The sequence below is a fragment of the Eschrichtius robustus genome, chromosome 16 (assembly GCF_028021215.1).
Source record: "Eschrichtius robustus isolate mEscRob2 chromosome 16, mEscRob2.pri, whole genome shotgun sequence".
NCBI lineage: Eukaryota > Metazoa > Chordata > Mammalia > Artiodactyla > Eschrichtiidae > Eschrichtius > Eschrichtius robustus.
In genome coordinates, this window is record NC_090839.1 from 84,739,412 (window position 1) to 84,762,998 (window position 23,587).

The window sequence follows — 23,587 nt, forward strand, 5'->3', positions numbered from 1 at the left end:
CGCCCCCCCTGCGCCCAGTCCAGCGCCCGCCCGACCGCCGGCCGCTGCCCTGGACCCTGGCGTCCGGCTCCCCCCGGGCCAGGACCCCGCGTCGCGGACCCACGATGGCCAAGCGCAGCTCGCTGTTCATCCGCATCGTGGAGGGGAAGAACCTGCCCGCCAAGGATATGTGAGCACGGCCGGAGGAGGGAACCCCAACTTTCCGGGGAGGGGCGCTGCCCCTTATGCCTGCCTGACCTTTCTGGGGTCCACACGGCCCGCCCACAAATAGAGCAGTGGTGAGGGTGTGCCGAGTGTGGCTGCAGTAGGAGACTGGCAGGGAAATGGGGACAGTGAGATTTGCTGCGAGCACCGGACAGGGGGTGACAGGGAAGGGCCGGGGTCTGGGGAGGGGGCGGGGATCTGTAAGGGGCCTTAGTGAATAGGGAGGGAGAGAACGGCGGCTCAAGAGGGGAAGGGACTTTGATAGGACAGGAGCTGGGCGTGGGGGAGACATCGAAAAGGAGTTGTCTCCATGCACTGCCGGCGGGGGGGGGGCGGGGTGTGGCTGGAGGGTGTGGGGTGCCCCCCCTAGAAACGAGGGGTCTTCCTCAGTAGTTCTGGAACCCTTAGCACCTGGGAGTGTGCACGGGCTGTCCTGGGGCTTCCTGCTGTGCATTTGGGAAGGGAGGGGCTGGCCTGAAGAGTGGACCTTAGGTCAGGAGGCTGGGACCGGTGCAGGATGGGGGGCTGGGTAGTAGCTGCTCTTGTACCCTCGGCTTTACCTGAGCCGTTGCCTTTAATCCTCACAACCACCCAGCAAGGTCGTTCTCACCATTCCATTTTACAGACGTGGAAACCGAGGCTCAGAGATGTGAAATGCTGGCTCCAAGTGGCGGAGCAAGGTCTTGAGTCTAGGGCTCCTAACAAGCACTGACACCTAGGACCTTCCCTGGGCCCTGGCCAGATCTGAGGAGGTTTCCGAAGCCCCGGTCCCACCCTCCTCAATAGGTGCCAGAGCTGAGCAGTCCGGTCCCATCACTGGCTCCCTTGTATGAGCCTTAGGCAGCTCACTGTCCCCAAAGCCTCAGTTTCCCTGCTGTAAACTGGAGGTGGGAATCCCTCTCAGATAAGAGCGGTGCGAAGTACGAAGCTTGAGGGGCCTGGCTGCCTAGAGGAGGGGGCGGGGGCGGGGGAGCCCGGAGGCAGCATACGGTCCAAAGTCTGGCAGCCTCCCCACCCCCGGGCTCCTCAGGGCGCTCCCGGATGCAGAGAGGTGGTGAACTGGGGAGTGGGGTGCAGGAGGACGGGGCAAGGGCATCTCCCTCGCGCGCACAGTGGCCCCTGTGAGTCTCCCAGCACCCTCAGCGCCATGAGCAGTTCCAGTTCAAGGCCCCCTGGGCCTGACGAGGCCAGGTTCAGCCGTTGCCATGGCAATGGGTGAGGGAGGGTGCTGGGCGGGCTGTCTCAAGGTGGGTTTTGCTGCGTGCGGGGGAGTTGGGGCGGGAGCTGGGAATGTGGTCTCTGAGGTGGGAAGGCAGATGAGCTCTGAGAAGGGTCTCAGCCTCCAGGCCCAGCCTCTAAGCATCCCCCACGCGGGCACTGGTATCTAGGTCAGCTTGGCCTCCTGTGGCTGGTGGCGGCTGGGAGGAGCAGCCCCTCCATCTGTTGCCTCCCTCCGCATCCCTGCAGCTCTGGCCCTAGTGCCTGACTCTAGGCTTTCACCAGCATAGGGCGGTGAAACTGTGGACTCTGCCTACCTGGGAGCCATGGTGCCCGGTTCCCTGCCCAGCCCTGCCTCTGCACAGCTGAGGGACTCCACCAAGTGCCTCCATCCCCAGGGGAGCGGCCACCAAGTTCTGAGGGTTCTGCCTCCAGAATCTCTTTCCTTGCCCTGCCCTCCTGCCTCCTCACCTCCCCCTACCTCCTTTCCTCTGCCTTCCGCATAGAGGCTGGTGTGAGCAGCTCTGACCCGTCAACCATCTCTTAAATCCAGCTGTGAAACTCCGCCACCTCAGCCCCTCACATTTGGGCTACTGGCCTTCACAGCCCTGCTTTTGCCCATGTGTGAGTCTTCTGCCTTCAAGGACTCCCCTTCAGGGTTCACCGGAAAACTCCTATTCACCCTTTAGGACCTCTTCCAAACTTCTACTCCTCTTCAGGACTTTCCCTGGTGCCCTTGGGCAGGGTTCCTTGCCCCTGTTCCATGTCTTCCAGCACTTTGGGTCAGCTGGAGTTAGGACGAAGCCCTTGGTAGCAACTGCTCCTTCGTGGGCTGCCTGCACCACGTGACTCTGAGGTCAGGAACCATGACTCATTTGTCTTGGCATGCCAGGTCCCTTAAGGGACGCCTGGTCCACAGTAGGGGAGATTCAGATGTGTCCAGGACCTTCCCATTTAATCCTCTTATTAACCCTATAAGGTAGATATGCTCCATTTGTAGATGGGGAAACCGAGGCTCAGGATGGGGAAGTCCTTTGCCAAGGCCACACAGCCAGTAGGGGGAGAAGTCAGGATTCAAACCCACTCTGCTGCTGACAGGGCAACCTAGCTGGACCCAGGTTGCAAGCTTGCCAGGGGGGCTCAGTGGGGACCGAGCCTCGCAAATGCCACGCAGAGCGTTTGGCTTAGGCATGGCGGGGGTTTGGAGGTCACAGGAGGCCCTCCCCAAGTGCTGGAGGCACGGGGGGCAGTGAGCCTGCCCCACTGGGCCTCATCAGCCCCAGCTTGTCTCCCGAGCAGCATCCCTTCCAGCTGGGACTTGCATGCTTCTGAGGACGGGGAGTTCACTTTCATCCATGGTGACCCATCTTGACTGAGACAGTTCTGAGGAAGGGCGTCATCACACAGTGACCACCGGCCTCCCGGCCACTTCCACTCATGGGTTTTGAGTCCCCTTAAGGGCACAGAGCACAGCTGTGTACCCCATCACCAACAGCTTCCAGAGCCCATCTGCTTCTGTCATGCTTCCTCCCATCCTTGGGGGCCTGGGTCAGCCATACAGGAGCTGAGTCTCATGGTGACCAGTGGCCAACTGGCTCCCACGCCCAGTGGCCCTGGGGACGGGCCCGGGACTATTTCGGGGTTTACCCTGATTCTCCCCGTTCCACAGCCTGGAAACTGCCAAGGCCCTAAATATAGAGGCCCCACAAGGAGCCAGGCTGGGCCAGCAGCAGCTGTGAGTGGCTTGGAGAAGGAGAAGTGGGAGAGGGGCCCAGCCCAAGGGCCTCATCAGGGCAGAAGGCCCAAGTCCCAACAACTGGCCAGGGGCCACAGTTGGGCTCAGGTCCTTAAATCTGGCCTCAGCCCACTCTTGACCCTGCCCCCTTCCGCCCCTCTGATCCAGCCACCCAGCTCACGGCTGCCCTGCACGCTAGGTCTGCTCCTGCCCGCAGGCCTCTGCCCACCCCAGTGACCCCGCCTGCAACAGGAGCCCCAAACCCCACTGTTCAGTAGGGATTCATTCGTTGAGCTGAGCAGTGGGCAGTGCTGGGCTTACAGGGAAAAGCAAGAGATTCCTCGCCCCTGGGGCTGCCAGGAGGTCCCAGCCCTGGAGGCAGAGGAGGCCTTGTGGTGGGGGGAAGCCATTGAGGTCTCAGCCCACCCTGACCTCTCCCTCCTTGCTCCAAGTTACACATGCAGCTCCTGGGCCCGGCCACCCAGCCCAGCTCCCGCGGTGCACGGGGCCCTGATTGCTTGAGGCCCGGAGTCCCCTGGCTTTGAGGCAGTGGGAAGCAAGCTGGGATGTTCCCAAGGGGCTCTCTGGAGGAAAGGGCTCTTGAATGATGGGGGAGAGGGTTACAGACGGAAGAAGGAGGAGTCCAGGGCAGTGCTAACATTTACTAAACACCTCCCACGGGCCGGGCCTCACATCATGCCAGGGACCCAGGGAACCTACCCTGTGAGCTGGCATTACAGGTCCCACTCTACGGGGAGGGGGGGACCAAGTCTTAGGAGACATTTCGCATCAGTGTCAGGAGAGCCTTTGGAGATGTTTGTCTCTAGTAGCTTCCTCTGCCGGAAGATCCCCTTTTGAGAAGGGAAGCTGGGCTTGGAATTCCCCAACCTCCAACATGCAAAAACACTTCCTTTTTATGGACGCCAGGCCTGAAGGGCACTTCTGAAGACAGGCCGCCCCCACTTCTTGCCCAGTAGTGGCCCTGGGCCTGGCCAGGGCTGCCCTCAACCCCAGGAATCAATTCCCCACCAACAGAGACAAGGGGAACCAAGCGGTCCTGGGTTGCCTGGCCCATTCGTTCTTTTCCAGATGGCTGGGAGCTTGAGGCCGAGGGTTTTATTCGTTCGTTCATTCATTCATTCATTCACTCATCCAATAAACACTCACGGGACCCCATCTTGTGCCAAGCCCTGTCAACACAGAAGTGGTCCCCACTCTCAGGTAGCTCATAGACAGGTAGGGGAGGCAGCTGGTGACAGCACATCACTAGCAGTGCTGGGATGGAGGGAGACATGCCAGGGAGGGGGCTGGCGGTGGGATGGCAGGGGAGACCTTACTCTGGGCCTCTGGGACAGGAGAGGGCTCTTAGTGAAGGGGACTGAGGAGGGGTCTTGGGAGGAGTGGGAAGGCAGTCCAGGCGGGAGGAACGGGAGGAACCAAGTCTGAGAGGAGAGAGTGAGGGGCTGACTTGGTTGAGGGTGGGCTTTTGTGACTGCTGTTTCTGTCTTCCCTGGTTGAGGCGGGGCAGGGGGGTGGGCTGTGGGAGGCGGCAGGAAGGAGAAGCACCCTTTCCCGAGCTGGAGAAGCAGCGGGCAGGGGAGCCTTGGTGCACGATTCTGCCTCTGCCTCACCAGCCCCCTCCCAGACCGAGGCTGGAGGTACACTTTCCTGCCTGAGGATTCTTTGGGTCCCAGCCCAGGACCTGGTGCCTCAGCCTTGACTGTCTTTTTCCTGGGGTCACTGGGAGCCCCTGGAGGAGGAAGGAGGGGTGCCTACGGCCGGCCGCCCCATCAGTCAGCCCCTCCCCGCCCCTCTCTTGCAGCACGGGCAGCAGCGACCCCTACTGCATCGTGAAGGTGGACAACGAGCCCATCATAAGGTACCGCCCTCGCCCCGCCCCCACCTGAGGGTGAGTGAGATGGGCTGCTCGCCATTCCCCCAGCCCGTCCCAGCTCACACATCTGGCGGGGTGTGTGTGTGTGTGTGTGTGTATGTGTGTGTGTGTGTGTGTGTGTGTGTGTGAAATTTGCGTGGAGATTTGCGTGGCCAGGGCTTGGAGCATCTGATTCCCTGGAGCCCATCGGGCCCTAACAGCCTGCTAGGAGGTAAGAAAGACCCACGAGTCTTGCTAATTACTGACCTAAACGCCCATGGAGGGATTCTGTACCATGGGCTGGGTGCTCAGCCAAGGGACTCTCACCGGCTCTGTTGCTCTTTACAACCTTTACAACGCGCAGGAGGGACAGATGATGACTAGTAACAACCGCTGTCACTTAGGGGATGTGGTCTCCGCCAGGCCCTGTGAGGAACCTTTTCCAGCCCGTTTAATACTTCCAGTGAGCTCCGTACAACAGCGTCACATCCCGTTTACAGAAGAACTAACTTGCCCAGAAGGGCCACTTCCCCTGGGCATCCCTTTCTCCATGGGCTCCATGATTCTGGGCAGGGTCTTTGCTGTTTGGTCCCCTCCCTCACCCAGGCCTTTGCCTCCAAGTTCATGGCCAAAGCCGCTCAGCTCTTCTGCCCATCTGGGTGTCCACTGCTGATGGATAGCCAAGGCTGCCAGACTCACAGTTCTTCTCACTGCAAACGCCTCTTTCCAGATTCTCTCCTGAGCATGGACACCATGAGAGGGGAGAGATGCCTGCTCTGGTTGTCTCAATGACAGACAGGGAAACCAAGGCCCCAGAGTTCAAGTGACCTGTCCAAGAACTGGTTGGGGTGAAGGAGATCCCCGGAGCCTTCATCTGGGTCCTTGGGGAGTTTCAGCTTCCCCACACCCACATACCCTGCTGAGCCCTATGTGTTGAAGGTTCTGTCCTGGGGGGGTTCGGCCAGAACTGGGTGAGGCTTTGCCCATACAGGACCTCTGTGGGTCAGGACCCAGACTTGGCTCTCAGGGCCCCCAGGAGGACTCTCTGTCTCCAGAGTCAACTTGGCCATCCCCCTGCCTCTACCCTCAGTGAGTCTGTTCAGCATCAGGAGCCAGGGGGAGGCTTTGGTCCTGGCTCTGCCACTGTCCTGCTGTGTGACCTGAGGCCAGCTACTGCCAACTCTGGTCTCAATTTCCCCAAATGGAAAATGGCCTGATAGACGCAGCCTGTGCCCCACCCAGGGCAGAGAGGAAGGTCAGGAGGGAATGATTGGTGATGGACGGTGGGTCCGGGACCTAGCAGAGCAGTTTTTCCCGGGAATGGAGGCAGATGTGGGGAAAGGTGGGCTCAAGCCACACAGCCCCGCCTTGTCCCAGCCCGGGGCCTGCGGGCGGCCCAGGCAAGTGCCGAGGGTCCTCTCTTGCAGGACAGCTACTGTGTGGAAGACCCTGTGCCCCTTCTGGGGCGAGGAGTATCAGGTGCACCTGCCGCCCACCTTCCACTCGGTGGCCTTCTACGTCATGGACGAGGATGCCCTCAGGTGGGTGGAACCCCAGTCCTCAGCTGGGGCCCAGACCCCGCCACCTGTCCCTCTCTGGCCCATTTCACTGCTGGGACTGCTGGTCACGGCATCCTCTTTCCAGCCTGGAGGGAGGGGGAGCCCGGGGGATCCGGAAGGTGCAGGGTTTGGATGTGCGGTGTCTGTGTATGTGTGTGTGGATTCATCGTGCTCCCACCACATCACGCGTGTGCACATGCACTGGGCGTGTGCACATGCACAGGGATGCAAGCTAGGAAACAGGCCCCCGGAGGGAAGAGCTTGGCATGTTTGTGGGCATGCGTGTCAGTCCACGTGCGGAAACATATCCCACGCCCATGAGAGGGCCTCCAGAAGGGTCATGGGTCCGGCTCCGTGGGCTCCTGTAAGTGACTGGAGTGTTAGTCTCCCTGCTCCCGCCAGGGGCCCTGAACTGCGCGGGAGGGGGTCCTGGGCTCCGCACCGAGCCCCGCGCAGCTCTGGCTCCCTCTCCACCCTCCAGCCGGGACGACGTCATCGGGAAGGTCTGCCTTACCAGGGACACCCTGGCTACTCACCCTAAGGGTAAGATCCCGGGAGGGAGCCCACTCCTGCTTCTCCTCCCCTGGCCTCCCTCCCCTGTCCCCCCACTGGTCTGCCCAGTCCCCTGCCCATCCTCCACTCTGAGACCCTTCTTCCGGGCTCCTTCAGGCCCCCATGCTCAGGAAAAGCCATTTCTACCCTCCCCAGAAGGGCCTGTGGCCCTCTCTTAACTCCTGCACCCCGGCCTCTGTGCCCCATTCTGTCCCCGCCCTCAGTTGGGACCACATCCCCCCAGGGCAAAGAGGGGCTGCTAGTGGTGGGATCTGAGGCCTCTGGAGGCAGAGGAAGGGGCCTCTTCATGCTGCATGGCCAAGGTGTGGGAACCCCTCCTCCCAATCTGGCTGGCTCTGTACGCCACGGGGTCCCCTCAGCCTGGGTCCTAGTGTCCTAAGCCTGAGGGGTCGGCCTGGAGCAGGGCTAGGCTGGAGAGCGCCTTGGAGGATTCTGGGGATGCGGACATTGTTTGGAGGGGTCAGCCCTGCCCCAGCCTCACCGTGTGACCTGGTGCTGCCTCCCCTGGACTGAGTCCCCATCTGCCAATGCAGGTTCAGACCAGGAGCTCTGAGATGCTTCCGGCTCTGCTGGCCGGAGCCCCTGTGACTCTCAAGGGGCCTCCCCAGCACACACCTGCTCCCGTCTGTGAGGCTGGGGCTGGCCTGGGGGCGGGGGCGTCTGCTGACTCACGGAGCCTCTTGGCCCCTGCCAGGCCTGAGGCCTGTCCTGCCTGTGGCCCCAGCCAGCCCCTTGGGGGCCAGTGGCCCTAATGATGCCATTCCCTCGTCGCACCCCCATCTGGGCTTAGGCCCTCCTCCCAGCACCCCTGGGTGACAGCCACTCTCCCCCTGTTTTAAGATGAGGAAACTGAGGCAGAGAGGCCGGTCCCAGGATGGGTCAGGGTCAGGGCCACCAAATGCAGCGTGGCAGAATAGTGAGGACTTGGACTTTGACCCAGGCTCTTTTAACCACTGTTGTTCAGCTTCTGAACCTCAGTTTCCCCACCTGTCACTGGGGACAGCAGCCCCTGCCTCACGGGAGCTTGAGAGGCTTCCGAGGGGACTGTGTAGGGGCCCGTGGTGCCTGGCGGGGCTGAGAGAGAAGGGCCAGGGCCCTGGCTGAGCCGCGGCCCCTCAGGTTTCAGTGGATGGGCCCATCTGACGGAGGTCGACCCTGATGAGGAGGTGCAGGGCGAGATCCACCTGCGGCTGGAAGTGGTGCCAGGGACCCGGGCCTGCCGGCTGCGCTGCTCTGTGCTGGAGGCCAGGTGAGCCCTGGGAGACTGGGCAGTGGGCCCCACGAAACTAGAGAAACCCACTGTGGATGCTGGGCCTCCTCTCCCCCGACTCCACCTCCTGACCCCATGCCTCCTCCCTGGAACGCGGGCTCTTGGGCACACGGGGGCGGCTTCTCTGACCTGAAGACGTTTCCCAGATGACCCCGCTCAGGAGTCTGTGTCTCTTAGGGGAAGGCATGATGTTCTAATGCTGGAAATTCAGGCATCCTAGAGAAGTGGGGGTGATGGGCGACAGGGGACCCTGAACCCTGATCATACCGCCCCAGTGCCAAGACTGGGCTTCCGCTGGCTTTAACTTCAGTATGAACTTGGCCCGACTTGTGAGGTGGGCGGGAGTCCTCGGTGGGGTGGGGGGGGTGGAAGGAGTGGCTGAAAACCTCCAGATGGGAGGGGCGGGGTTCTCTCCAGGAGCGACAGTGACTTGGGTGGGAAGATGGGCCTGTCACCTGTGACAGGGAACCCCCCACCCCTACCAGGGTATTTTTAGCTGCAGGCTCCACTCCCATCTGGGTCCGAGTGTGAGTCACACACAGTCCATGAGAAGCACCTTCCTGTCTGGCTCCAACCCCCCTCCTCCGGCTCCTTGCCTGGCTCTGGGGTGGGAGCAGGCGGGGGCCCCCAGCCTCCCCCTGCCGTCCCTTGGAGGAACACACCAGCGGGCCGGCACCTGTGGAGGAGCCGCGGGGTAGCTGGCCACTCTGGGAGGAAGACCTCCCTCCTGAACATGAGGCCTATGGCTCCCCCGGCTTTATTGTCTGTCCTGGGGCCGGGATGTGGAAGAGGCACGGCCAGCTGGAAAAGGGCTGGCCTTGGGCAGAATCACAGTCACGTCCCTCACGCTCTGTCATCCTCGCGGGCCATCCACGCCTCTGCTCACCCACTTCCTCCTTCCTCAGCCTCGCCCGGGCCGGGCTCTCTGTAACCCGCATGCTCACACGCTCACGCACACTCGCACACACGCACACACGTGCACACACGCTGCCCAGACTGTCGGGGACACGACGGCTGGGCCAGCCTGGCCTCCTCTTAGCAAGTGCCTGGGTGGGAGTGGGGGGCAGTGGTCGGTCAGCCCTCTGTCTGGCGTGTGAGGGGACTCATTCCCCCAGGCTCCTTGGCTCCAACCCCTGTAAGGAGCTGCCTTTGTGGCAGAAACAGACAGGACATTTCCTCCTCGTCTTTCTGGGCAGATTCTCAAGGCCAAACTCTGGAATTTTATTAGACAGTTCTGAGGAGGAAAGAAAAGCAGTCACGAGAGGCATAAAATGGAAAAGACGGAAAGGAGCAGAAAATAATATTTCCAGGGAAGGGAACGGGGCTGGGCTTTGTGGTTCTTCCAGAGGGTTCTAAGCTGGGGGCACCGCGGCCAGCCTTGGGCTTCATAAAGGACCGTCTGTGGAGAGAGGGCAGGATGGTGGTCAGGGCCGCTCACCAAGGCCTCCCTCAAGTAGGGGGGATATTGTGGGGACAGGCCTTCTAGAAGCCCATCATCTCAATTCAAGGGATTATCTTCTCCATTTTACTGATGCGGAAACCGAGGCTCAGGAAGGTGGCCGTTGCCCTGGAAACTGGGAGGGGGAGGGGGGCGCCCCTGGCCCGGGCTGTCCCACGGCTGAGCTTGCCTTGCCTGCCCCGCCCACCAGAGGAGGTGCAGCGGCCGACCTGCAGCGGCCGAGTCAGAAGGAGCCTTGGAGGATGCCCCCGCCCCAGGGGTCCATGGCGTGACCACGGTGGGAATGGCTGGAAAGCTGACAGCCACCCAGCTTGCCAGGCCCAGGATGAGCCCGGGCCTTTCCAGCCCGGCGTGGGGTTACCCCACAGTGGTGGGGTGTTAGCCCAGGGGACGCTTGGTGACAAGTGGATGCTCTCCTCCCTCGCAGGGACCTAGCCCCCAAGGACCGGAATGGTGCATCTGACCCCTTTGTCCGAGTGCGCTACAACGGCCGGACGCAGGAGACCTCGGTGAGGAGGCTGGGGGACCGGGAGGGGGCAGGGGGGTCACCTGGGAGGTCAGGTTGGGCCTGCAATCTTACAGAGGAGGCTCAGAAAAGTGGGGCCACCTCTCCGAGAGTGCACAGTGGGTCCAAGCCCTTCTGGTGCCAGCTCCTGTGGCCTCAGCTGCCTTTCACTTCTGGCCCAGATGGGCCGAGACAGCCCACCTGGGGTTAATCTGCAAAGTCCAACAGCTGCCCACGCGACTTTTCTCACCTCTGGGGAACAGCCAGGGTGGTGAGCTCAGTCCCGGCGGGGAGGGCGTCGAGACCTGGGTTCTCAGTGCAACCTGCTACCACTTTGCTGTGTGGCCTTGGACAAGTGCGTTACCCACTCTGGGCCTCAATTTCCCCACTTGAGAACCAAGTAGGGGTTTGGACAGGAAGTTTTTACCTCTGCTATTTCGGGGCCTCTGCCTGGACCGAGGAGAGGAAGCTGCATCAGGGCCCCTGCGGGGAAGGTGCAGTGTGGGGGGTGTCTGTCCTTGGCTGGGCCTGGGGAGCCTCATGGCATCAGCCCCGCCCCCGCTCACCCTTTCCTGGGCAGATCGTGAAGAAGTCACGCTACCCACGCTGGAACGAGACGTTTGAATTCGAGCTGGAGGAGGGGGCGGCAGAGGCGCTGTGCGTGGAGGCCTGGGACTGGGACCTTGTCAGCCGCAATGACTTCCTGGGCAAGGTGAGCACCCTGCCCCTTCAGGCCACACCCGCCCGGCCTCCATCCCGGCCATCCCGTCCGGCCATCCCCAGGAGGCCCGGGACTACCCAGAGCCAGCCACTGGTGCTCAGGGACCCTCGGAAGGTACCCCCTCTTAAAAGAACAGTAGCTGGCAAGGAAGAGACCTGAGGATCCCAGCCCCAGGATGCCCCCCGACCCATAATGCCTCTGCCCCACCCCCAGGTGGTGTTCAATGTCCAGAGACTCCGGGCGGCCCAGCAGGAGGAGGGCTGGTTCCAGCTGCAGCCCGACCAGTCCAAGAGTCAGCGGGAAGAGTGAGCGCCTGTGGCTCGGTGGCAGGGTTGGCAGGGCTGGCTCTGGGCCCCGGGAGGCAGAGCGTTGGCGCCAGCAGGGAGACAGGTGTGCTGGTCAGGGGTGGGTGACGCTGTCCCAGGTTTCTTGTGGTCCCCGCCCGCCAGGCCAGCATCCTTCTCCGTCTGGCCAGATCCCGCCTCGTCCCCCTTCGCACAGTCCTGGACTCAGCCCTGTCCTCAGAGCTCCAAGGCAATACACGTCTCCTGCGTTCTGTCTTCTGGCAGATTCTAGAACAAGCCTTCAGATACTTTCCCTTTAAGGGTTTCTCTGCAGACCTCAGACCGGTGTTCAAGTCCCCAGAGCTCTGAGTCAGTTTCCCTGAGCCAGAGCTCCTCCCAATTTTCCAGGAATAGGATTGCCAGATAAAATACAGGATATTCGGTAAAACTGAATTTCACATAAACCTTGAATAATTTTTTAGTGTATGTCCATCCAATATCTGAGACAAACTTACATTAAACATACTCAATTTATCTGAGTGTCTTGTATTTTTATTTTGGTAAATCTGGCAGCCCTATCCCTTGATAGGGATCCACTACTTAGCCCGGAAGTGGAGGACCAGCAGTGTCCCCCACCTCGGATGCTTCAGCTCTGTCTCTCCACAGGAGGCCCCAGACGCCCCCCCCCCATCCCCACCCTCAACAGGGCAGAGGCTGGGCGCACGCCTGTGTCCAGCTCCAAGGCATTTCCACAGAACCAGCCACGGCGGACTTGATGGCTTCTAGAAGCCATGTGTCACTTAGCCGTGCTGTGCTGCGGGCAGCGGGGGGCTGTAGAGACTGTCAAGTCTCGGTCATCGGCCTCCCCTAGAAGGGTCAGAGCAAGGGAGCTTGGAAGTTAGGTCTAATGGGGCAAGGTGCTTACCCTGTTTGAGCCTCAGTTTCCCCTGGCAGGTTGTTTTGAAGCTTGGGGATTTGATTGGCTTCCAGTGTAAAATATATATATGCGGGAGCTATTCTCTGGGAGTTGACAGGCTCAAGGCTGGGGAATCCACATGGGTGAAGCCTGGAGTCCACAGGAGTGTAGAGGTGGCGGGGAGCCAGGCCTTGAAGACGGATGGAGTTCCCCTGAGGACGGAGGCAGGAAAAGCTTTCCAAACAGAGAGAACAACCCAGGCAAAAAATGGGAGGAGAGGCAGTGCAGGGAACCAAGGTGGAGGGCACGTGCGGAGAGACTGCAGGGAAAACGGAGGCAGTGGGGAAGGGGGCACGGCCCCGGGCAGCCTGGGTCCCTGGTGGAGAGGTCACAGGCTGCCCGTTCCAGGGGCAACCTGGGCTCCTTGCAGCTGGAGGTGCGGCTGCGGGACGAGATGGTGCTGCCCTCCGGCTGCTACCAGCCCCTGGTGCAGCTGCTCTGCCGTGAGGTGAAGCTGGGCACCCAGGTGAGGGGGCCCCTGGGGGAAGGTGGGAGGGTCCAGGGACAGTCGGTGTGTCCTCCCTGTCCTTCTAAACCCACTCTGAAGGGCAGAGATCTGAGTTGTCAGGATGGTAAAGAACCAGCCAGCGCCCAGGGCCCCTCCGTCCCTTGGGAAAGTGCCCCCCCTTCCCCATGGTCCTCTGCGGTCCTCAGAGTGAAGGGTTTGGCTTCCCCTGTGCGTCCTGCAGCCCCACCTCTCCTTGCTGCCTCCCGCAGAGCCCAGGGCAGCTGATCCTACTCATCGAGGAGACGACAAGCACGGAATGCCGCCAGGACGTGGCCACCACCCTGCTCAAGCTCTTCCTTGGGCAGGGACTGGCCAAAGACTTCCTGGACCTGCTCTTTCAGCTGGAGCTGGGTCGCACCAGTGAGGCCTGGGAGGGAATGGCCCGTCTGAGGGCATGGTGGGGGACAAGAGCCCAGGACTCCAGGGATGCTGGGAGGAGAGAAATCTCAAAGTCCTCCTGTAGGAGGCTGATGGGTCCGATTAAGGAGGGAGAAGGGTCAGATTAGGAGGCAAAGGAAAGAGCAAAAGGCAGAGGTGGGGTGGTGGGTTGGGAGGTGGCCAGGAGGCTCTTTACTGAGCATCCAGCACAGAGCCCCCAGCCCCAAGGTCCTCCATCCTCCTCCCCAAAGCCTTGTCCCTCTGCCAACCCCCTACCCATGGGAACCTCTGCTTGTAGGTGAGGCCAACACCCTGTTTCGGAGCAATTCTCTGGCCTCCAAGTCCATGGAGTCTTTTCTGAAGGTGAGTTTGCATAGTATATTGTCTTTGTTTTATAGATGAGGAGACAGGTTCAGAGAGGCTAAGAGACAGAGTTGAAACTTAAACTTGACTCTTCTGTCTCCCGTCCAGGGCTCTTTAAGGATAAGACTTTCATTCACTCATTCATTCATTCATTCATTCATTCATGTAGCTGCAGTTTGTTGAGCCGCCTTCCCCTGTGTGCCTGGCTCTATCCTGGGTGGATAGATGCCCGAGGTGGCTGGGAGGCCAGCTGCGAGGAAGATGGCGGGCAGCTGGAGGTGGGAGTCGGGACCAATGCGGCTCGCGGTGGCCCCCAGGTGGCTGGAATGCGGTATCTGCACGGCGTCCTGGGCCCCATCATTGACAGGGTGTTTGAGGAGAAGAAGTACGTGGAGCTGGACCCCAGCAAGGTGGAGGTCAAGGATGTAGGGTGAGGCCAGGGGTGATCCCTGAAGGCGTGGTGGGGGGCGGGGGGGGTCAGGCCCTTTCTTCAAGTGTGTGTTTAGAGCTCTTTCTGCCTGGTCTACCTTTCGTCTGCACTGCCTACCTGGGCGTGGTCTCTGTGTCCGTGTCTTGGCTGATGTCTTTCTACGCCTGTGTCTCCGGGTGCCCCTGTCCGAGTCATGAGTGCAAGCGCTGACCTCGACCTTTCTGCGGGTCTGCCCCGGGCTCACTCAGGTGCTCCGGGCTGCACCGCCCGCAGACCGAAGCTGAGGTGCTGGAGCAGAGCGCGCAGACGCTGCGCGCCCACTTGGGGGCGCTGTTGAGCTCGCTCAGTCGCTCGGTTCGCGCATGCCCCGCCGTGGTCCGCGCCACCTTCCGCCAGCTCTTCCGGCGCGTGCGCGAGCGCTTCCCCAGCGCCCAGGACGAGGTTCGCCCTGTGCCGGTGGGGCTGGGCGGAGGGGAGAAAGTGGGGGGGAAAAGAAGTGGTGGAGCCCCAAGATGTGGTAGGAAGGGCCTGATGGTTAGAAGCCGAGGGCGGGGCCGGGGCCGGGAGTGGGAAGGTGATGCGGAGAGGTGGGGACAGCGCCAAAGGGAAAGGGGCTGTCAGAGCCCAGGCCTAGGGGAGTCCAGCCCCCAACTCTCGCGCACCCCTCCAGAACGTGCCCTTCATCGCCGTCACCAGCTTCCTGTGCCTGCGCTTCATCTCTCCTGCCATCATGGCGCCCAAGCTCTTCCACCTGCGGGAGCGGCACGCAGACGCCCGCACCAGCCGTACCCTGCTCCTGCTGGCCAAGGTCCGGGACTTTGGACACTGGCGGGAGGTGCCCAGCTGGCTGCTGGACAGGGGTCCTTGCCTGGACTGCCGTGTGTTCCCCACTGGCTCCAGGAAAGCCTTGTGGCAGGCCAGCGGTACCCTCATGTGGCGCTGCACTTCACAGTTTACAGAGCTTTCTCATGGTCACCCAGTCTCATGGATAAGGGAACAGGTCCACAGCAGGAGGTCGCCCAAGGCCTCGCAGCCTGTCAGGGGTGAATTGGAGTCTTCTAACCCCCAGATCTACTCACTCCCAGGCTGCACTTATCTGTTTGGCACCAGGTTGGGGCCAGGGTACCCCGTGGAGCGGAATCTGTTGTTAAATCTGCAGAGGAAGGTCACTAGGTTGGGCCCAAGTAGTCTCAACTGTAAGTCCCCGAAAGGTCTCAAGCTGTGATCCATTCACCCCTGACCCCCGGTGGGGATAGAGTAGGCCCGTGAGCAGAGCCTGTGCCATCTCAACCTCCATTTCTACAGTGGGAGTAGTACAGACTGGGTGGGGGTGGGGGGAGCGGCAGTGGCCCGGCCTCTGACCCAGCAGAGCCTGGCCTTTCTTGCTGTCATCCCCCAGGCGGTCCAGAACGTGGGCAACATGGACACACCAGCTTCCAGGGCTAAGGAGGCTTGGATGGAACCGCTGCAGCCCACGGTGCGCCAGGGCGTGGCCCAGCTGAAGGACTTCATCACCAAATTGGTAGACATCCAGGAGAAAGAGGGTGAGCGCTTCCCGGTGCGGCCCCGCCCTCACCCGCCGATCACGTTTGCCCCGCCCCCGTCCCATGGCCTCGCAGCCTTCAGTGCCTCTCGCAGCTCCACCCACAGCCTGCTGTTGAAGTTTGCTCCGCCCCCGGCCCCGCCCTCGGTCTGCCCCTCCTTCCCCTCCAGGGGGCACACTTGTCGCCTTCCCTCCCTGGCCTACAGAGCTGGACCTGCAGCGGGCCCTGAGCTTGCAGGCGCCGCCAGTGAAGGAGGGGCCACTCTTCATACACAGGACCAAGGGCAAGGGCCCCCTCATGTCCTCCTCCTTTAAGAAGCTCCACTTCTCCCTCACCACGGAGGCCCTCAGCTTTGCCAAGACACCCAGCTCCAAGGTGGGTAAGGAAGGATGAGGGCAAGTAGGTCTCTGAGGGGTTATAACATCCTGCAGGCACCTATCGCTTCCTCGGAGCCCATCCCAGGGTCCACCGGGGTCAGAGAAGAAAGCCAGGCAGATGCAGGCTCCTGGTGTCAGCCACAGGTCACTTAAGACCCATGAGAAAGAAGGTCCTCTGTTCAGGGGGTCCTGGTGTGGGCAGCGGCTGCAGTGTCTAGCCCTGGCTTCTAGGTCAGGTGCATGAGAAAGGTGGGGCACTGGGAGCTCAGGGAAGCAGAGAGGGGCTGAGAGGCGTCCTGGGTTCCTGCCCTGTGCACCTAGGGGAAGTGTGTCAACCTCTCTGAGCCTTGGTGTCTTGGCCTGTAAATTGGAGATAATGGTCCTTACTTACCAGGTTGTTGAGAATTAGATGAGATGAGCTCCCAAAGGGTCCAGAGCCTGGCACAGAGCAGGATCTAGACCAATGGTATTACTGAAGACACTATGTCCCCTGGGCTGGCCTCTCCTGAGCACTTTTCTCCCAAAAAGCGCTGAGCACATACCTCCTGGATGGACCTGTTGACCCCCTAGCAGGGCCAACCTAACCCCCAGTCAGCCAGGATCTGGGGGATGGTCTCCAGGAATGCCCAACCAGCCCTGTGCAGTTTGGGGTGGGAGCAGAGGGAGTGAAGGAGCTCAGGTGACCCCTCAGCCCAGGCCTCCCACTTTCCAGCTTCTTTCGCTCTGGGCAGCTGCCTGGCCCTCGGGTTCCCTGGGCAAAGCCTGCCTACACACCCTCCTCTGGGCCCCTTTCCGCTCCTTGGCACGGAGCTGTGCCATCCTCTGGGCACCCCCGTGTATCCCCCTGTGCAGCACCGCCCGCACCACTGCCTCCTTTCTGCCTCTTCTCCAGCGGACACCCCAGTGCACGCAGCACATCCTCCTCTGGGCTGTCCCTTCTGTTCTTTGGGAAGCCCCACCCAGAGACGGCTCAGACACGGGTCCTCAGGGCTCCCCTCCAGGTTTCCCCACTCCTCCCAAGAGTTGGCACTGCCCCTCTCTGCTTGTCCCTGAGGCCAGCAGGGGTGGTGAGCTTGGATGCCTGAGGGCCGTGGGGACTGGTCATTCGGATGATGAAGGGCCCTGGTGAGTTCCAGAAGCAAGGAGAACAGCGTCTGGGCGCTGGCAGCGTAGATTCAGCTTTAGCAGGTTGGGGGTCCCTCAGGGTCATAGATGTTTTAGGTCCAGAGCTTCTGCCTGTCCCATTTGTATCTCATCAAATTCGATGATGGCAGGAGTGGGGCAGGGTCCGGGAGGTGGGATGTGACTTTTAGGGCCTGGGAGAACAAAGGTGAGTTGGGAAAATAACTGCAAAGGCACAGGGCCTGGTCCACAGCAGGCAGTGCTTTCCAGCCCCAGAAAGCTGGGTTTCCTGGCACTTTGCTAAAGCTGAGACCTCCCAGGACTGCTGGGAGCCCACAGAGGCCAGGCACATCTGTCTGCGCTCTGTCCCGGCTGAGGGCACTCTCAGAGTAGGCTTCTGGGAGGGTAGGCACTCTGGATCCCCAACACCAACCCCTGATGCTGCAGAAGGGGAGACTGAGGCCCAGAGATGGGAAGTGGAGTGACCCTGGCTAGGACCCTGAGCCTTCTTTCCCCTGTTCCCCCTCTCCCCCAGAAAAGCACCCTCATCAAGCTTGCCCACATCCGGGCAGCAGAGAAGGTGGAGGAGAAGAGCTTCGGCAGCTCCCATGTCATGCAGGTCATCTACACGGACGACGCGGGCAGGTCCCAGACCGCCTACCTGCAGTGCAAGGTGTGGGCCGTGCCGAGGGGCCACCTGCAAATCGGGGTACTGTGGGAGAATGCCTGGGTGGGCTGGAATGAGGATCGAGTGAGCCTCCCACCCCCTTGTCGGCTGCATCAGGCATAGCAGGGGTGTGAAATCTGATGTGAGTGCGGCGTGTGTGTCTCCTGGGGTCTGGGTGCCTGGGAGGCCATGCCCATGTCTCTGCGTGGCCCTGCCTCGGCACCCACACGTAGGTCTGGGTGTGGTCCGGTGCGTGGACTGGTGTGTCCCCATGTCTTGAAGCTTCACATTGTGCATGTTTTTGGAAAGTGTATTTCCAAGTATCTGAGTTGCTGCTTGTGTGTTTGTGTGTGTGTGTATCCACACATAACAATCACACACTTACGCGAGTGTGTGGCTCTGGGTGCACACTCTCAAGTTCCTTTCTCCTCTGTTCATGTATTAATCCATTCATTCACTCATTCATTCATTCATTCATTCATTTAAAAAATATTTATTGAGCACCTTCTGGGTTCCAGGCACTGTTCTAAGTGGTGGGGTTACAGCGGCAGACAAAACAGCGTCCTTGCCCTCGTGGAGCTTCCATCCCAGGGGAGAAGATGGACCCATAAATAAATATTTAAAATGTCAAATGGGAACCAGTGGAGACTGAGACAGGGAGGGGACAAAGTGAGGGTGCAGCAGGAGCGGTGCTCAGGGAGGGCCTCTGATAGGCAGCATTTGAGCAGGGACATTGAGCAAGGAGGAAGGTGAAGTGGGAGGGGGCGTGCTTTGTTCCCCGCAGTGACTGTCCTGGGCGCAGGGGTGGGAGGTCACAGACCCCCATCCCACGGGCCCCACCTCTAAGGACTCCTTGTTGGGTCAGAGTCTAGAGCCACAGGGAAAAAGTGGTGACAGCAGAGCCACCACATATAGTTGGCAGGTTGTGGACTGCCCAAGGGCACGGCCGAGGGGGCCAGTGGTGGCTGAAATCCAGCCCACGCTCTGCTCACCAAGCCATGTGCCGGGTGCGGGCTGCATCCGTCTGGAGAAAGGGCAGCCTTTCCTAATTCACCCAAAGCTGCCGAGCGGGCTAGCAGGGACTGTGTAGTTCTGAGAGATAGGGCAGCTTCAAGGATGGAGAGCTTCCCGGAGGAGGTGACCTCTCATCAGTGCCCGCCCCCCGTGCCCCCTGTAGTGTGTGAACGAGCTGAACCAGTGGCTGTCTGCACTGCGGAAGGTCAGCATCAACAACACCGGCCTGCTAGGCTCCTACCACCCTGGAGTCTTCCGTGGGGACAAGTGGAGCTGCTGCCACCAGAGGGACAAGACAGGTGGGATGGAGACCAGGGCCTCATGGCACTGCATCTGTCCCCGACAGGTCCCTGGAGCCCCTCCTCGCTGGCCTGGCGGGGAGCCACCTGGGCACCTGTGGGCACTCACCTGAGGCCAACCAGGCCCCGCAGTTGCTCTGGACAGAAAGGGTCCCGTGACCAGGTGGTTTGGGAAATGCCACTTGATGTATGTGATGCATGTGGGTACCTCAGAGGCCCTGGAGGAGGCCTGAAAATGAGTTAGAATCCCATATCTGACACCATTTAGCCAGCCCAGCACTTCCCAAATTCCTTTGCCAGGGAACACTTTTCTGGCCCAGTGAATGAGCTTCTTGCAGAACCAGGGTTCGAAGGAGCACACTTTAGGAATTCCTTGCTAATGAGGGCTGAAGACAGCCCCCTAATTTGCATATTTCCACACTGGCAGCCTGATACTGGAGCTGTGAGTTGGGGGCACCCTGGGCCTTGGGCACTGGAGGGATGACAGAGAGAAGCTTCTCCTAGAACTTTCAGTGATGATGGAAATGGTGTGTATCTGTACAGTCCAATACTGTGCATGTGCCAGCCCTGAACATGTGGTTATTGAGCACTTGTGATGTAGCTAGTGCAGCCGAGGAACTGAGTTTTGAATTTATTTTAATTTCAATTAATTTTAATATGAATGGTCTCAAGTGGCTAGTGGCTACCCTCTTGGACAGTAAAGTTCTAGAATGCTCAAGATCTTCCTTCCTTATCCCTACCTGCTTTAGAAAAAAAATTTTTTTTTTAAATAAATTTATTTATTTTTGGCTGCGTCGGGTGTTCGTTGCTACACGCAGGCGTTTTCTAGTTGCGGCGAGCTCTTCGTTGCGTTGCTCGGGCTTCTCACCGCGGTGGCTTCTCTTGTTGTGGAGCACGGGCTCTAGGTGCACGGGCTTCAGTAGTTGTGGCACACAAGCTCAGTAGTTGTGGCTCACAGGCTCCAGAGCGCAGGCTCAGTAGTTGTGGCACACAGGCTTAGTTGCACCGCGGCGTGTGGGATCTTCCCGGACCAGGGCTCGAACCCGTGTCCCCTGCATTGGCAGGCGGATTCTTAACCACTGCGCCACCAGGGAAGTCCCCTTTGCTTTACAAAATTCTTGCTCCCCAGTCACAGAGGAGACTCAGCACTTGGAGCCCCTGGCCTGCAGGCCAGGCCGACCCTCGAGCCCGGTGGGGTCCAGGCCCTTGGAAGCTGGCCCACCTGCTGTAGCCCAGCCCTGGCTCTGAGGTTGAGCAGTGGCAGCTTGTTACGAGGGCGACCCTGGCTGGTTGGCCTGACCTGCAGCCTCTGGCCGTAATCTTGTGACAGTAACCCTTGTCATTGGTACAGTGGGGCTCCCCAGGGCGCTACGAGGCAGGGCTGGGCAGCCGTATTTTGTGGAGCAGGAAACCGAGACTTAGCAAATGCAGGTGTCTCTGCCAAGGTTGTAAAGCAGCACGTGGCAGGGCCGGCTTATTCCAAGGCACAAAACCCCGGCTCCCCTCACCATGATCTTACAGTTCCAGGCTGCTCCCTGCTTCCTTCCAGGCAGGAATCTTCCAGAAAGTGGTCCAGCTCCCTAAGTTGTATCCTGCACAACTCCCACGTCCTGCAGTCATGGCTCAGGAGCTGAACCCGAGAGAGATGAGAGGCTGCCCCCTAGAAGTGTGGGGAGCCACAGGCAGGCCCTGGGCCAGACTTCCCGGCTGTGCCCCCAGCCCAGCTCCGCCCTGGGGGCCCCTGAGTGCATCCCTTGCCCTCTCTAGGCCTCGGTTTCCCCATCTGCCTTCCAGGAAGTTGGACATAAGCGCTCACAGTGCCTGCCTGTAACTCTGTCCTCTCTCTGCCCCCAGATCTGGGTTGCGACAAGACGCGGTCCCGGGTGACCCTGCAGGAGTGGAATGACCCTCTCGACCATGACCTGGAGGCTCAGCTCATCTACCGGCACCTGCTGGGTGTGGAGGCCACGCTGCGGTGAGGAGGCCTGTGCAGGGGCAGCGAGTCCCACGCAGCAGGGCCTGGGCAGCACCAGGGGATATGCCAGGCCGGGGCTGGAGCCGGGATTCGGGCTCAGGGCCCCTCCGCAGTGGCTGGTCTCTTCCCTCGTAATCAGGCTCTGCACCTTCGTGCCTATGGCAGCCACACCTGGGAGGGCACCTGGATCTCTGCAGCATGAGGCTGGCTCATCTTAGGATGAAGGTCCCAAGGGCTGTGGAAGCCCAGGGTCAGGCTGTAGCTGCTCCGTGCCCCCTGGCTGACCCGGCCCCCTCATCTGCCCAGCCCTCCCTTGGTGCCCTCAGAGCACCAGGATTGCCCTCAGCCAACCCGCTTAATTCAGTGGTTCTCAGCCCTGGCTCCAGCTTAGAAAACACAGAACGCTTTTTAAAAACAGGATGCCTGGGCCCTACCCCACTGACTCAGAACCTCTGGTGGGGGCGGTTCAGCATGGGGATATGTTAAAGCAATCCATCGCTCCCTAAGAGCACTGCTTCCCTGAGTCTGTTCGCATGGGGGCAGCTTTCTCTCCCACACCCCTGCCCCCGGGGCCTGGAGGGGTGCCGGGCAACCTCCTCGCTGCCTCACCAGCTCTTCTAGGGTTCATCTCCTGTGGCTAGTGTAGCACATTACCATACGCTTGGTGGCTTAAACGACACAGGTTTATCCTCCTACAGTAAAAGTGGAATAAGCACATGAGCAGAGGGGTAAGGGATCAGAGCGACCCGCTATGGCCTAGAAGGCAACTGAGGAGGAGCAGTTTGATCTATTTTATCCAAAATAGATCAGGGAGATGGTCAAAGGGCTGAGCCAGTAGAATTCCTAAATAAGGAGCTTCAAGCACAGGGTCCGCAAGGCTGCTCACCGCCCCTCCATGTAAGCGCGCAGAGGATTGTATCTGAGCGACCCGGGGACCTTTGGTGAACCCTGGGTAGGAGCCGTGGTTAAAATGTCCCTGTCTCCTGTTCCCATAAGAATGAAACTCACTCCATGGCCAGGTAACACTAGGGGATTTTGAGGCCCCGCTTGAATCTCTCCCCAAGGGCCCTCTGAAACAGAAGTGACACGGTTCACACTTGGTTTCCAAAGTGCCTTCCGTTGATCCACCTTTGCCAAGCTGGAGGATGAGGGGGGACCAGAGGAGGAGGCTGGACGGGGGGAAGCGGGAGGTGACCAGGGGCCGAGACCTGGGTCCACATTTCTTCCTGTACATTGAAACAGCCCCCTGCCCGCAGGCGCCCGCTCCAGCTCAGGAGGCCCACCCTGGGTCACCCAGCCTTCTGGGCGAGTGCACCAGGAGCCCTCACATCCTGTCCTCCCCCACAGGGAGAAGCACCGACAGCTGAGTGCGGACCCAGAGGCAGGCCCTGTGCTCCCGGGCCCCGGAGGAGGTAGGTGCTTCCCACCTGACCCCCCTTTCAGGGATGGTGGTTGGGGTCTCCCTCCCAGGGGCCTCCGGCCTTCCAGACAGGCATGACCCTGCCTGCTCTGCCCTCGTCCCGCATCTGCCTCCAGCCCCCGAGGACCCACTGGCCCAGCTGCTCCAGGTACTGCAGGACCTCCGAGAGGCCCATAGGTCCAGCCCAGCTGGCTCCCCACCCTTGGAGCCCAGCCGCGTCCTGGAGCTGCAGACGTGAGGCCGCCCCACACTCCGCGCTGAGCCCCGCCAGGTGCTGGGAGACCCCCGTGCACTCTCAGCTGTTCACCTCGGTCCCTCTCGTTGGGGTGCAGGGCCTGGGTCTCTCCTGGGCTGAGTGAGCTGGGGGAGCCAGGGGGTCCGGAAATCCAGCGCTGATACTGCTTTGGCCTGTCGTCACCCACCTGACATCTCCAGGGGACTTCGGGGGCTCCTGCTCCTCTGTGAGGCCTGGCTGCTCCCCGCCAGCCCCACAGCCATCGCTGCCACTATCCCAGACTCCCCAGGGTCCCTCCTCTCCTGCCCAGGGCAGACCCAGCCAGAAACCACCCCTAGGGTGGTCCACACCCAGATGGACTGATGCTTCTTGGACCCAGAGAGGCAGGAGGGAACACGGGGCCCAGGAGACCAGGCCTGGACCTCAGCACCCCCTTTGCTCCCGACCACCACCCCACCTGCTCCCCTCGTGGCCACAGCTGTGCTCCCCGGGAGAGCATCACGGTGCTCTGTTGCCGACAATAAACCTGCTGTGACTGTGGAGGCTCTGGGATCTCGTGATGGGGGTCAGCTGCTGGTGGGGGTGGCCAAGCACCGGGCCGCCAGCACAGTCTCTCTGCATCCCCACTGCCCCTTCTCTGTTTCCCCCCGTCCTGGGGACTTCCTTTCTCCTCCCACCTGCTGTCCCTGCCACACCCCTGGGTCCCACTCATCCATCTCCCACAGGCTACAGAGCCTGATGTGTCTCACCAGCTGGCCCCTCCTGGCAGCCCCCAAAGAGGCCCTTCCTCCAAGTGTCCTGAAGACTGCAAGTGGGGGCAGGTTCAGAACCTCAAACCACATGGCCTGGCCCTGGCAGTGGCCCTTATGCCAACCCCC

The 23,587-nt window shown here is 60.7% G+C and overlaps 1 protein-coding gene across 2 annotated transcripts; it reads left to right on the top strand.

The window, feature by feature from the left end:
* On the top strand, window positions 1-22,814 carry RASA4B (RAS p21 protein activator 4B). Of its 2 annotated transcripts, none has more exons than XM_068524083.1 (21): window positions 1-169; window positions 4,980-5,036; window positions 6,431-6,571; window positions 7,071-7,132; window positions 8,282-8,411; window positions 10,319-10,400; window positions 10,977-11,108; window positions 11,331-11,422; window positions 12,726-12,843; window positions 13,095-13,245; window positions 13,562-13,626; window positions 13,944-14,056; window positions 14,305-14,497; window positions 14,727-14,864; window positions 15,456-15,600; window positions 15,806-15,975; window positions 17,635-17,772; window positions 18,944-19,079; window positions 20,934-21,054; window positions 22,402-22,466; window positions 22,591-22,814. In XM_068524083.1, the coding sequence occupies exons 1-21, from the start codon at window positions 105-107 to the stop codon at window positions 22,710-22,712; spliced, it is 2,436 nt and encodes an 811-aa protein (XP_068380184.1). In that variant the 5' UTR covers window positions 1-104; the 3' UTR covers window positions 22,713-22,814. The 2 variants fall into 2 exon arrangements, with proteins under 2 accessions (XP_068380184.1, XP_068380185.1); XM_068524084.1 differs by having other exon boundaries at window positions 6,458-6,571.
* Window positions 22,815-23,587: the final 773 nt, after the last annotated feature.

Coding starts and splice junctions, on each gene's coding strand:
- RASA4B (XM_068524083.1), top strand. CDS start 105: ATGGCCAAGCGCAGCTCGCTGTTCATCCGCATCGTGGAGGGGAAGAAC. Junction 170..4,979: donor AACCTGCCCGCCAAGGATAT/GTGAGCACGGCC, acceptor CCTCTCTTGCAG/CACGGGCAGCAGCGACCCCT. Junction 5,037..6,430: donor GACAACGAGCCCATCATAAG/GTACCGCCCTCG, acceptor CGGGCGGCCCAG/GCAAGTGCCGAGGGTCCTCT.